The sequence below is a fragment of the Tachypleus tridentatus genome, chromosome 13 (assembly GCF_004210375.1).
Source record: "Tachypleus tridentatus isolate NWPU-2018 chromosome 13, ASM421037v1, whole genome shotgun sequence".
NCBI lineage: Eukaryota > Metazoa > Arthropoda > Merostomata > Xiphosura > Limulidae > Tachypleus > Tachypleus tridentatus.
This window is the reverse complement of record NC_134837.1, coordinates 65,709,265-65,722,496: the sequence shown is the minus strand read 5'-3', so window position 1 is coordinate 65,722,496 and position 13,232 is coordinate 65,709,265. Positions and strand designations below refer to the sequence as shown.

Sequence of the window (13,232 nt, the reverse complement as noted above, 5' to 3'; positions counted from 1 at the left end):
GGGTTAGAATTAAGTTTGAAGGCTGATAACGGCAAAATTCGGTGCTCTAACCTTGTGGTTGACACAATGTGGATAATCCATTGTGGAACTTTACATGTGAACAAAAAAGTAAAGAAATAAATATTTACTTTAGAAAAACATTATTTAAGGTAAAATACTTACACACCTAAGAGTAGCTAAACATAGCATTATTTTTAAACCATTATGTAAATATACTGTTCAAAAAAAGGAACGCAAAAGGGATATTTTTGTTATTTTAAAGAGAAATATATGTAATAACGTTACAAGCTCAAAGTATGTGACGTTACACGTGTTAAGGCACTGATTATCAGACCAAAATGACAATAAAAGTTGTGCACTTTGAAAACGGAGGAAAACATCGCATTTTTCGCCAAAACGCATTCGTGTCCAATAAATTTGCTTGAGAGATCTGCATGTTCTGCAAGTGCAACATGTGCAAAATCCCGATAAAAGTGACGGGTTCTCGGTTTCCATAGCTCAGTGCTAAGCCACCGACACGCAATACAGTTACACCAAGACTGACTGAAGCACAACGCAACAACGCCATTGGTCGCTTGGAAGTAGGCAAATCTCGATCAGATGTTGCCAGAGCTGTGAATGTCCTCCCAAGCACCATCACAAAGCTATGGAATCGTCACCAACAACATGGATCAACTTGTGACCGTCATGGATCTGGCAGACCTCGTGTGACCACTCCCGCACAAGATCGCTACATCAGGTTACGTCACCTTCGGGATAGGACCACCACTGCGACGTATACTGCCTCAACCATACCAGGGCTGCGTTGGATTTCCGATCAGACCGTACGCAACCGTCGACGAGATTCTTAGGCCCCATGTGCAACCCATCATGGTGAACGTCAACGACGTTTTTCAACATGACAACGCCAGTCCTCACACAGCCCGACTAACCACTGTCTTCTTGAGACACCACAACATCAACGTTCTTCCCTGGCCCTCCAGGTCACCAGATTTAAACCCCATCGAACATCTTTGGGACGAGTTGGACCGACGTCTGCGACGGCGACAACCTCAACCGCAGACTCTACCTCAGCTTGCAGCAGCTTTGCAGGCTAAGTGGACAGCCATTCCACACGATATGATTTGTCACCTCATCGTTTCCATGGGCAGGAGATGCCAAGCAGTTATTGATACTCACGGGGGGCATACTCGTTATTGACGTTGAGTGGCGTTAAACTTCAACTAGTGAGCGTGGACTTCGCCTTTGCAGACTTTGGATGTTCAGCAATGAATGTGCAAAGTTTCACACATGTCATACAGAACTACCCGGAATAAACTTGTTAACAATATGTCTCAAATTTTGCCTTTTGCGTTTCTTTTTTTGAAGAGTATATTATCGGATAATTTGCTTTTTTTTATTACATTTTTGAAACATTTTTTCTTTCATATTTTTGATATTAGTTTTATTAGTAAGTGAAACATTCTTATTTATTGAGACTTTTAAAAATGTGAACCATGTTTAGTGATAAGAATATGAATCTTTAGTGGGTATTTTAGATATAAAACCCAGACCTGATTTATTATGATGGAAAAGAAAGACATTTGTGTTATTCTCATAAGAACCAGTCTAATTTCTAATGTTATGAGACAGAAATCTTTCGTAGGCGTATACGTACTTGCCCTATGTTTGGTGACGAAAAGCACGAATCTTACATGGGCTTATACATACAGGCCCTAAGTTTAGTGATAGAAATTAGAATTTTTTTTTATAAATCTTACAAAACACCTGTTCAATGTATAATAATGGAAAGTAGAAACATTGGTTTAAGCTAGCTCATATCAACCTGCCCAATATCTTGTAACGTAACGTAAGTTACAATTTGTATGGTTTATAAAACTTAAGCTTAGTGATAGATATTGGGAACCTTTTGTAAAGATTACAAAAACCAGAAAGAACGAAAACTTTGGAAACAAGGAAAATTTTGAATCTCTTCAAAAAGTGTTTCAATGCTTATTAACATTTTTGAAGCACTCTTGTTTTATCTACTGATGTACACATATACACCTTACAATTCTGAAGTAGTTTTGCATTACCTAATAATAATAATATTTACACATAATACCCAGTGTTGCTGCTTAAAGATACTTGTTTTAGCTACTGGTGTGTATGCATAATGCCTGTTGACATTTCTGATGTATGTACATGAATTAATTGGATCGGAAGTCAGCCAACTTTTGATTTTTGTATAAATTTGTGTCACTGCTGTCCATTTAAATAAAACTGATTCAGGAAGAAAAAAGTTTCATAATTCTGATATCTCTCCTTAATTTTTTCCAATTTTTGATCTTTGACGAACTTAGAAATGCTTGTTAATTAGAAGTTAAAATAACTTTGCCTACATCCTTGAGAAAAAAGTAAATAATATGTACAGAGAAGTATTAAAGAAAGGATACGTTAGCCTACATAATGAACAGTGTGAGATTTAAGGAAATAATAGGTACAGAGAAGTATTAAAGTTAGAATAAGTTAGCCTACGTAATGAACAGTGTGAGATTTATGGAAATAATAGGTACAGAGAAGTATTAAAGTTAGAATAAGTTAGCCTACGTAATGAACAGTGTGAGATTTATGGAAATAATAGGTACAGAGAAGTATTAAAGTTAGAATAAGTTAGCCTACGTAATGAACAGTGTGAGATTTATGGAAATAATAGTTACAGAGAAGTATTAAAGTTAGTCTACATAATGAACAGTGTGAGATTTATGGAAATAATAGTTACAGAGAAGTATTAAAGTTAGTCTACATAATGAACAGTGTGAGGTTTAAGTAAATAATAGGTACAGAGAAGTATTAAAGTTAGGATAAGTTAATCTACATAATGAACAGTGTGAGGTTTAAGGAAATATTAGGTACAGAGAAATATTGATTTGAAAACTCTACTAAAAAAGAAGCTACTTGTTTAGTTTTGAGTTTGTACTTAGGTTGAAATGGAACTCTTTGGAATTTTAATACCAAGCTGAGATGTTTGTTTTCCACTTGAGTTGTTGTTGAACAACTTTTTTAAACAGAATGACGCCATGTTCTCTTTAACCAGGTCTCTCAAGGAGAAGGAGGCTCAACTAAGCAGCATGAGAAGGAATCAGCAAGCTGACGTGGGAAGAGGTGTTCCAACGTTAGAAGATTCTCGTAAAAGGGACGTCGATCAAAGTAAAGATGCCTCGAAGGCACAAGTAAGTAAACCACAATATTCACTTCATATTTTTCTTTCGTGCCTAACGATGCTTGACTTACTTCTGTTTTAAGGTTCCCAAAGCTCAGTTCTCTTTTCTACCTTTCGTGAGGACTACTCCACCTTTAAAAGAGGTGGATTGGTACTTAATTAAATAAGTCCAGAAACAGATGTACAGAAATAACCGTATTCGGATAGAGTGTTAGGGAAGAGTGGCAGTCAGTTTATTACGAAGTGATATTTATAATGAGTGCTTTAAACGTAATTTTACAAGCTTACACATTCGGTATATTTAATGTCATTATTTCATTAGTTTCCGTTTATCACCTTTTATTTAGTTTCCAGTTTATCACCTATCAATGTGACGAAGAATAATTTATACGTCGCGAAAACGATTCGAATAAAAGGTTTGGTTTGAATTTCGCGCAAAGCTACACGAGGGCTATCTGCGCTAGCCGTCCCTAATTTAGTAGTCTAAGAGTAGAGCGAAGGCAGCTAGTCATCACCACCCACCGCTAACTTTTGGCCTACTCTTTTACCAACGAATAGTAGAATTGACCGTCACATTATAACGCCCCCACGGATAAGAGGGTGAGCATGTTTAGTGTGACGGGGATTCGAACCCGCAAACCTCAGAGTACGAGTAGAGTGCCTTAATCACCTGGCTATGCCGGGCTCCGAATAAAAGGACGGATTTTAAGATGAAAAAATAAAACAATAGTCATGTGTGTGGAAAGAGTAGCTGTTTCAAATATATGTGCTGTAATTTTTCTGATATTTTAATAAATTCTTATATCTGGGTCTTCACAAAGAGACGAACTATTTGTTTTATTTGTCGTTCTTTCTTTCATGTTCTTCTTACAAACAATTTGCTATCGTCCGCCATTCCTTCATATCTTAACAAATTGGCTTGAAACACAGGATGGTTAAACCTTGGTTCAACACGCCAGAATCTAACTTTCGTTGTTTTTTTTTTGTTAAAGATTTTTAAGGAATATATGGAGTCAAAGGTTAAATATTACCAAAAATGGTTTGGGCTACTGTGCGGCCATTTACAACAACCAAGATAAAATTGGCGCAAATAGTCATTTTCAAGCATCCGACACATTGAGATCTAAAAACGTTTAATTTGCTCATTCTGAGGTACACAAAAATACATAATTTGGGGGGATTTTTTGACGAAATAATTCCCCGTATTTAGGCTAGTTTACATGGGATCTAAGACAAAGAAGATAACTATTACACGAGTCTCATACATACAACATATGGGATTGCCTATTATTGGTCATTTTTAGGAGGGATCAAAAGGTTGAATAAACCTATAATTTTAGAGGTGTTTGGGTCAACCGCTATCCTTGTTTCTACCAATCTACTTAGAATTTGATACTATGATATTTTTCTACAGGTAACACTGACAAACAAAAAAGTTGGGGCTCGGCATGGTCAGGTGATTAAGGCACTCGACTCGTAATTGGAGGGTCGCGGGTTCGAATCCCCATCATACCAAACATGTTCGCCATTTTAGCCGTGGGGGCATTATAATGTGACGCTCAATCCCACTATTCGTTAGTAAAAGAGTAGCCCAATAGTTGGCGCTGGGTGGTGATGATTAGCTCTCTTCCCTTTAGTCTTACATTGCTAAATTAGAGAGGGCTAGCGCAGATAGCCCTTGTGCATCTTTGCGCGAAATTCAAAACAAACCAAACCAAAAAGTGTTGGACCTTTCAATTTTTAATAACTGTAGAGGGATCAAAATACCACAGAAAAAATAGATTTATAAGAATTATTCCAACGTCTTTCGGCTGATTTACATGGGATTTGGTACAAAGAGGCTTATTTTAGTGATTTCAAACAGCTATATTGACTTTTTTTGTAATTTTTGTCTTTCACTCATTTTTTCAATGAGGGAATAAAAATTTGTGGTTTCGTGAATTATTAATGTGTCTTAACTAACTCACATGGGGTTTGATACGAATTGTTAACTGACAGGCCCCAAAGAGTGGTATTGACAGGTTTCGACTTTTATAGTATCAAAATTGGCTATCTTGGGGTTGCATGGCTGATACACGTTACATTCGCCTAGAAGTGTAGGCATCATCAATAAGCCTTTCATATATATATAAGTCTCGCTATAAGGGCACGAATATGGCATTCTGCCCAAGGCCTCCAAGAACGCCTGGACTGACATGCATGCTGGTCTGTATATGTCTGAATAGACTGGTCAAGTTGGGTGCGTCGTCATATAAAACCGTGACAGTGAGTATTATTTCTGGATGGATCACTTAGTTTGATGAGCAAAGTTTTTACCATATAAAATCTTGTCAGCCGGTAATATTTCTGGATGGATTAGTTAGTTTAGCGGGTAAAGTTTGATGCCATATAAGCCCATGTCAGTCAGTATTATATTTGGATGGATCAGTTAGTTTTATGGGATCCCTTGTCATTACTACATCTATCTGTTTTACTTTAGATGGGAACTGATTTTTTTTTTATATTTCCTGAAATATTTTTGTTGTTTTCTAACAATAGTGCGAGTACACGTAATCGGCCACTGCAATTATTAATATATAATGTAAGAAGGTCTAAAGATACAATTAAAATATTGCAGATGGAATTAGTTATGAGGCAGAAAAGGGGCATAACTAGGCTTAGTGAAGTTAGAAGAGGCACGAAACTGGTTAAACTGCGAAATAAGAACACATGGCTTTTAAAGCCCCTGTGTCATTACCTTCCATTCCTTTGGAAAGCTTAGAATGATAATGACTATGACAAAAACTAAATTAACGTTTGATAAATATTGCGAGAAAGAAACGACGATCGTAAATTGAAAATAGATCAAAATAGCTGATAGGTATTATACTTGCGTCAAGATATGAATTTGGATGGATATTAGGACGAATAATTAAAAAACACGCACATAGACATTAGTCTGCCAGTTTTCCAAAAACTGGATCATAGGATACGTGACAAGAAAATTTCAAGTGTCTACGCAGGTAAGTGTTGAACTAAAGCGCGATACCAGCAATGATGCACGTGTGTGGAATCTCGAGGTTGACAAGAAAATGAAGATAATGTTACCAATAGCTCAGATAGATATAGAAAGAGATATTTTAGGAATCACGAGATTGGGTGAGAAAAGAAATAAGATAATCAGGGAGAAAATGAAAGCTAAACAGGGTAACGAAAAAAAAACGTTGGGCTGAGCAGGGCAGATAAGAATAGAAGACAACAATTAATAGGATGAGAAAAAGACCAACCAGACAAAGGGAGAGATAGGAACAGGTATAAAACAGGAAGCGGTGAAAGGACACTGAAAACAGAACACTTTAAGTAATTAATAGAAGGTAACGACTGAAGAATAATACGTGTATATATAAATAGTATTTAACAAAACATTGTGAAGGTTTAACGTAACATTCATATTATTTAGGTTTTCTACAATCGAATAAGCTTCTCGGAACAATATTTATTTAAGATACGGTTGGATGTAGGATACCCTTTTTATAAATTATGTTAAATTGGGTAATCTTTATTGTAAATTATGTTCAATAGGATAACGTTTGATATTGTACAAGAGCAATTGTATTTACGTTGACAATACGTTGGAAAATAATTCTTACAGTTACTATTGATAAAAACTATAAAGTATAATAATAACGTTAATTGCAACATAGTGCAAGTTAATTAATTATAAATTAACTGTTTCTAACACACTGTTTTTATTTAACAATATATTAAATGTTGTAAACACACTGTATTTATTTAATAATAATAAAAAGGTTGCTGCTAATACATTGTGTATATTTAGTAATAAATTGACTGTTGTTAGCACATTATATTTATTTAGTAATATATTAACCCTTATTCACACATTGTATTTATTTCATAACAAACTGACTGTTGCTGACACACTGTATTTATTTAATAACAAATTAATTGTCGTTAATACACAGTATTCATTTTATAATAAATTGACTGTTGTTAACACACTGTATTTATTTATTGATAAACTGACTATTGTTAACACACTGTATTTATTTATTAATAAACTGACTGTTGTTAACACACTGTATTTATTTATTAATTTGATTAATAAACTGTATTTATTTATTAATAAACTGACTGTTGTTAACACACTGTATTTATTTATTAATAAACTGACTGTTGTTAACACACTGTATTTATTTATTAATAAACTGACTGTTGTTAACACACTTATTTATTTAATAATAAACTGACTGTTGTTAACACACTGTAGATACTTATTAATAAACTGACTGTTGTTAACATACTGTATATAGTTAATAATAAACTGACTGTTGTTAACACACTGTTTATACCTATTAATAAACTGACTGTTGTTAACACACTGTAGATACTTATTAATAAACTGACTGTTGTTAACACACTGTATATACTTATTAATAAACTGACTGTTGTTAACACACTGTATATACTTATTGAATGGTTTCACTAGTTACTTATTTTTTCTTGTTCTTCACTCCCACTATTGTTAACAGCAAACCGGACCTGCCAGTTTTTTCTCCAGTTTATTTTAAACCTTCACCACTGAGAGTGCCTGTGAAAGTTTTTGAGAAAAAAAATTTTATTTGGTTTTGAATATGAAGAAACATTTTGTGATGATTTTTATTCTGAGACAAAAATAATGCATTTGTTTTATAACTTCAAAGAATCTGTTTTTTCTTAAAGTGCTGATAATTTTATAAATATGAAACCATTAATGTGCCTTCTCAGTTTTATTTTGCCAACTTAAATCTCAATTATAATGATTTTCTCACTATAAAAGCATGTATTTTTTATTTATTTATTTTACACTTCGTGGAGTTTTTGCACGAGTTCAGTTTCTCCTGCCACATTTACTCTTTATATTACGTCCTAACTACCAAATCCATCCTGTACATTCATCCATACCAAACTGACTCGACCATTCAACCATACTAGAAGGAAGGCCAACAAGGAGAACAACGAATCCAAGAAGGCAGACAACAAGGGTGAATGCTTTTGTTGAGCAAGAATTAACTGTTGTCCCTGTGGAGCACTTAAAGGTAAGGAATAGCTATTACGGTTGTAGTTGTGAAGTTATGCCCTAGCAAACCCCGCAATTTCGGGGTTGGGGAGCCCGAAAGTCCTGACAAAGTTAACAATTGCCGGCAAGGAGAGACTCATATAATTTAATTTTTTTTCAACTAAAAGGGGGGTTTCCATTATTGTGTTAAGCTAATGATATCAGTCAGTCATAAACATAGTTACAATCATAGGGAAATAAATTTATTTTTTTTATAGTTGCACCATTAAGTGGCTAGTTGACGTATTGCCCTTAAGCTTATAACCGTTTACAGTCAGTTATACTTCATCTCATAAAAGAAGGTTTCAAGCGTGCTCATTGTGCGTGTATTGTTATATTATGTGAGAACGAATGATATTAAAAACGCGTACAATACAATGAAATCCCTATTATGAGATGAACAGTGAAATAGGTCAGATATCCTATTATTTGTTTTTTAGGCCATTCTGTCCTTTTTTCAATTATATTTAGAACAAAGAAAGAATAACAGGACAAGAGAAGCAGAAAAATATAAACAAAGGAGAAAAAGTAGGAGAACAAAATCGTACTACATTGTTATTTAGTGTAGTTGTTACACCTTGTCAGTAGTACATTGTTATTTAGTGTAGTTGTTACACCTTGTCAGTAGTACCTTGTTATTTAGTGTAGTTGTTACACCTTGTTAGTAGTACATTGTTATTTAATGTAGTTGTTACACCTTGTCAGTAGAACCTTGTTATTTAGTGTAGTTGTTACACCTTGTCAGTAGTACATTGTTATTTAATGTAGTTGTTACACCTTGTCAGTAGTACATTGTTATTTAGTGTAGTTGTTACACCTTGTCAGTAGTACATTGTTATTTAATGTAGTTGTTACACCTTGTCAGTAGTACATTGTTATTTAGTGTAGTTGTTACACATGGTCAGTAGTACATTGTTATTTAGTGTAGTTGTTACACCTTGTCAGTAGTACCTTGTTATTTAGTGTAGTTGTTACACCTTGTCAGTAGTACCTTGTTATTTAGTGTAGTTGTTACACCTTGTCAGTAGTACATTGTTATTTAGTGCAGTTGTTACATCTTGTCAGTAGTACATTGTTATTTAGTGCAGTTGTTACATCTTGTCAGTAGTACATTGTTATTTAGTGTAATCTTCTGTCAGTAGAAGAAGAGTATCTCCTATGGTTGGTGATGATATGCTGCCTTCCATTTTTAATTTTCCAATACCAAATTAGGGGCCACTTGTGTAGCTTCGAGAGAAATGCAGAGCAAATGCGAAATGTTACCCAAAAAGTATGTGGTTAGGGTTACTTTCAAAAGTTGAATAATCATTGTCATAGACTTGCTATTTACGTCATCAATAAAACCTATTAATATATATCGACCATCGGATTATACATTCTAACACTAGGCTCATTAACTCGAATGTTGTCACGAATCAAAGCTCAGCTTCAGCCACTTAAAACCCGACAACGATTATTCATAAAAAAACAAGCACACATTTTTTTTTATGTTTGGTGATTTCAAATCAAATATTGTATTGTATAAAAACAACGAACAAATTTTCTGTACGTTGCGCAAAGTTACGGAAAGTTCAGCAGTATTTGTCGGGACGAATTCCATTTTAGAATAAAAGCAGGCTAACTTGTCTGTCCTCTGTGAAAACGTTAACATGTTACGAATATTGCTGAACGAGAGAAACGGAAACTTGTCTGAAGGGTAGCGAAACTGAAGGCCTAAAACATTTATCTATAACTGAACTTGTCACAAATGAGTTTGTTTTTTCTCAGACATCTTTGATAGGTGAAAGTTTTTACATAATTAACTGTTCACAGAGGTTTAAAAAGCTGTATTATTTAAGTATTTAACGTCTATTTTCCCTTTCAGTGATAAAGGTATTTTTTATCCAACGAAAGGAAAAAACTTTCCCGCGATAAATCTCTCTTTTTTGTTCTTACGTCAGTTGCGATTTTGGAAAACGACAGTCAGCATCAGCTGGGTTGGAATGTTTCACTTCAACACTTTATCCAAGTCACAGTTCAAAAACAACAAGAGTTTTCAATAGTTCTTAGACTCGCTTACATAATCGGTTCTTGATCTTTAGTTATCAGTCTAAAGGTGTTCAATATTTTATATGTTTTCAATATGGTCACAAGCAGGTTGCGAACACTATAAAATAATGGAAAAGTTTAACATGCAATCAAGCAAGCTATAAGAAAAGAAAAAAAATTAACTTGTATCAAATCTCGCAAAAATTCTTAAAGAATGAAATATTTACTGACAGTCACCTTGTATTAAGACTTAATAAGAGTTGCTAATGAAACAAACATTTGCTGGCAAAGTCATCTCGTATTAAGATTTAATAAGAATTACTAAGGAAACAAACATTTAGTAGCAAAGCCATCTTGTATTAAGACTTAATAAGAATTGGTAAAGAAACAAACATTTAGTGGCAAATTCATCTTGTATTAAGACTTAATAAGAATTTCTAAGGAAACAAACATTTATTAGCGAGGTCACCTTGTATTAAGACTTAATAAGAATTGTTAAAGAAGGAAATATTTACTGGCAAAGTCCCCTTGCATTAAGACTTAATAAGAATTGCTAAGGAAACAAACATTTACTAGCAATTTCGCCTACTTATAGTATCTGTTGTGGGAAGAAAATTATGCATGACATGATTGCTAGCTCACGGAACTCTAGATCTCAGGTTCTATGTTTCATGTATCTTTGTCGGAAGTAGGGTTGGGTAAGGATCAGTAACCATGAGTGCGTTTTAAAGCACCAAGTAAATGCCAGTATTGAATCCGAAAATCCCATGAGTTGGCGATGGGTGCTGCTGACTATCTACCTTCTCTTTCATCTCTCTGTTTGAAGTTAGACACGATTAGCGCAGATACGCTTGTGTGGCTTTTTATGGATATCCTAAACAAACTAAAGAAATTGAAATTGACAGAAAGTTTTAATTATTCAGATTGAAACAGCAAGGAATCATCGTTTTAAAGAATTAGTTATGTTAGGATATATTGTTATTATTTTAATTAATTCATATCTTAACACTACATTAGAATATATTACTGTTATTTCAGCAATTATATATTTAACAGACCTATAATGTTATGATTTCAGTTAGTGATATGTTTAATAATGACTTTGATTTTTATTGTTTACAATCTCAGTTTGATAAGAAATGCAGTGGCAAATCCACAGGAAGGCGAAGGATAGCGGGCGTCATGAATGAAAATTTTCCGCCTTCCTCTTATATTTACCTTCCAGAGGCTTCCTGTACTTAAGTTTTAGGAGAAGGTATCTGCTCCTTCTCTAAGGAAGTTTGTTAGATTCATACGGAGATACGTAACATTTTATGTTTTGCAGTTTTTATGAACATTTTTCACAATTACATATAAGGGAAGCAACTTTCTTATGTCATAAGATAATCTTTCATTAATCATGAATTTAACATAACTTCTGTCCAGGGGACAAGTACTTCAGCTAGTTGTTAATGTTTCAGTTGATTAGAAAGTTCAAAATTTAATTTCGAATCAAGTGTTTTGAGAAAAAGTTTAAGATGAGAAAAATTGGTTTAATATTCAAAGACCTGTGACTGATTCATAACAATGTTGGTTTTTTCTTTACTTTTACAACACAGAACCTTAACAAACGTAGTGTCTTCATAACGCTCTACATTATAAAATTTTGTTTTTTATTACTATACAATTAAGCAAAAAACTACACAATAGGATATCTGTGCTCTGTCCACCAAGGGTATCGAAACCTGGATTCTAGCGTTGTAAGTCCGCAGACATACCGCTGTGTCACTGGAGGGAAATTATCAAATTATTCACAACGTTAATGATAAATTGATCATTAGATTTAGATTATAACTCAGTTAACTGTTTAAACCCTTGTAAAACTTCCACGAGTTTTAACGATTTTTATATTAGAATAAAATTAACTCATCGAATACTTTCCATCTAAGGTGTCCTTATTTTTAGTTGACATGTCGACTGTCTAGCTCAAGATTAACAAATTAATTTTTTGAAAAAACAACAACAACATGAAGGCGACCAGTTTTCTGGACTATATTCGCTCAGGCCTAACCTGAAAGAATTCTAATTTAATTTACAATACATATTAGTTCTCTTCTTTCCAACATAGTTTCTTCTTTTCTATACATAAATCGTCAGTATTGTTAAATAAACTTTGAAACTTCAGAATATTAAATGTATTACAAAAGGTGCCGACCTATCAGTTTTGTTGTTGAGGTTAGATCACAGAGCTTATAGGTTGGATAAAAGACTGATTTCAAATAATGTATAAGTAATTCAAAATAATTTCGGAAATTTTCAGACACAGTATTTTGAATTACCAAATTTGTTTAAGACACAAACAGTATCTATATAAATATAACAATACAGATGTTGTATGTTCATGCAACTATTTCGCAGGGTGTGGATGGAAATTCACTAAAATTAGTATAGAGGTTCATAAGGTCCAGGCAGACGTACATAGAAATTTTCAGTTTTGCGGTTTTTGTGGATGTTTTTACGTTTTTTTACCTCACTTCCTGTAGTTGGACCTTTTGTATTTTACGTTTTTACTGCCACTTCGACGCCTGTTGATGGACTTTTACCAAAGTACTATTAAGGTTTGTTGGGTCCACGCGACGATGTATACAGGTTTGCAATTACAAATTGGTATTTTGCAGTTTTTCTGGAGTTTTTGGGTTTTCTACAATTACATATTAGAAGGACGATTCTTTATGTTTTAAGATAACCGTTCATTAACCATGAAATTATAATACATAATAAATAGAGGGAAGGGGGTCCCAGCATGGCGAGGTGGTTAAGGCGCTTGACTAATAATCTGAGGGTCGTGAGTTCGAATCCTGCCACACCGAACATGTTCGCCCCTTCATCCGTGGGGGCGTTATAATATTATGGTCAATCCCACTATTC

The 13,232-nt window shown here is 34.0% G+C and overlaps 1 protein-coding gene across 1 annotated transcript in view; it reads left to right on the top strand.

Annotated features, from left to right (window-relative positions):
* The window catches only part of LOC143237739 (uncharacterized), an 87,662-nt gene extending 79,387 nt beyond the window's left edge, over positions 1-8,275 (top strand). Inside the window, exons 9-10 of the mRNA XM_076477288.1 lie at positions 3,077-3,212; positions 7,732-8,275. Of these exons, the coding sequence (XP_076333403.1) occupies positions 3,077-3,212; positions 7,732-7,770 (175 nt within the window). The 3' untranslated portion in view covers positions 7,771-8,275. The remainder of the gene's footprint in view (positions 1-3,076; positions 3,213-7,731) is intronic.
* Positions 8,276-13,232: the final 4,957 nt, after the last annotated feature.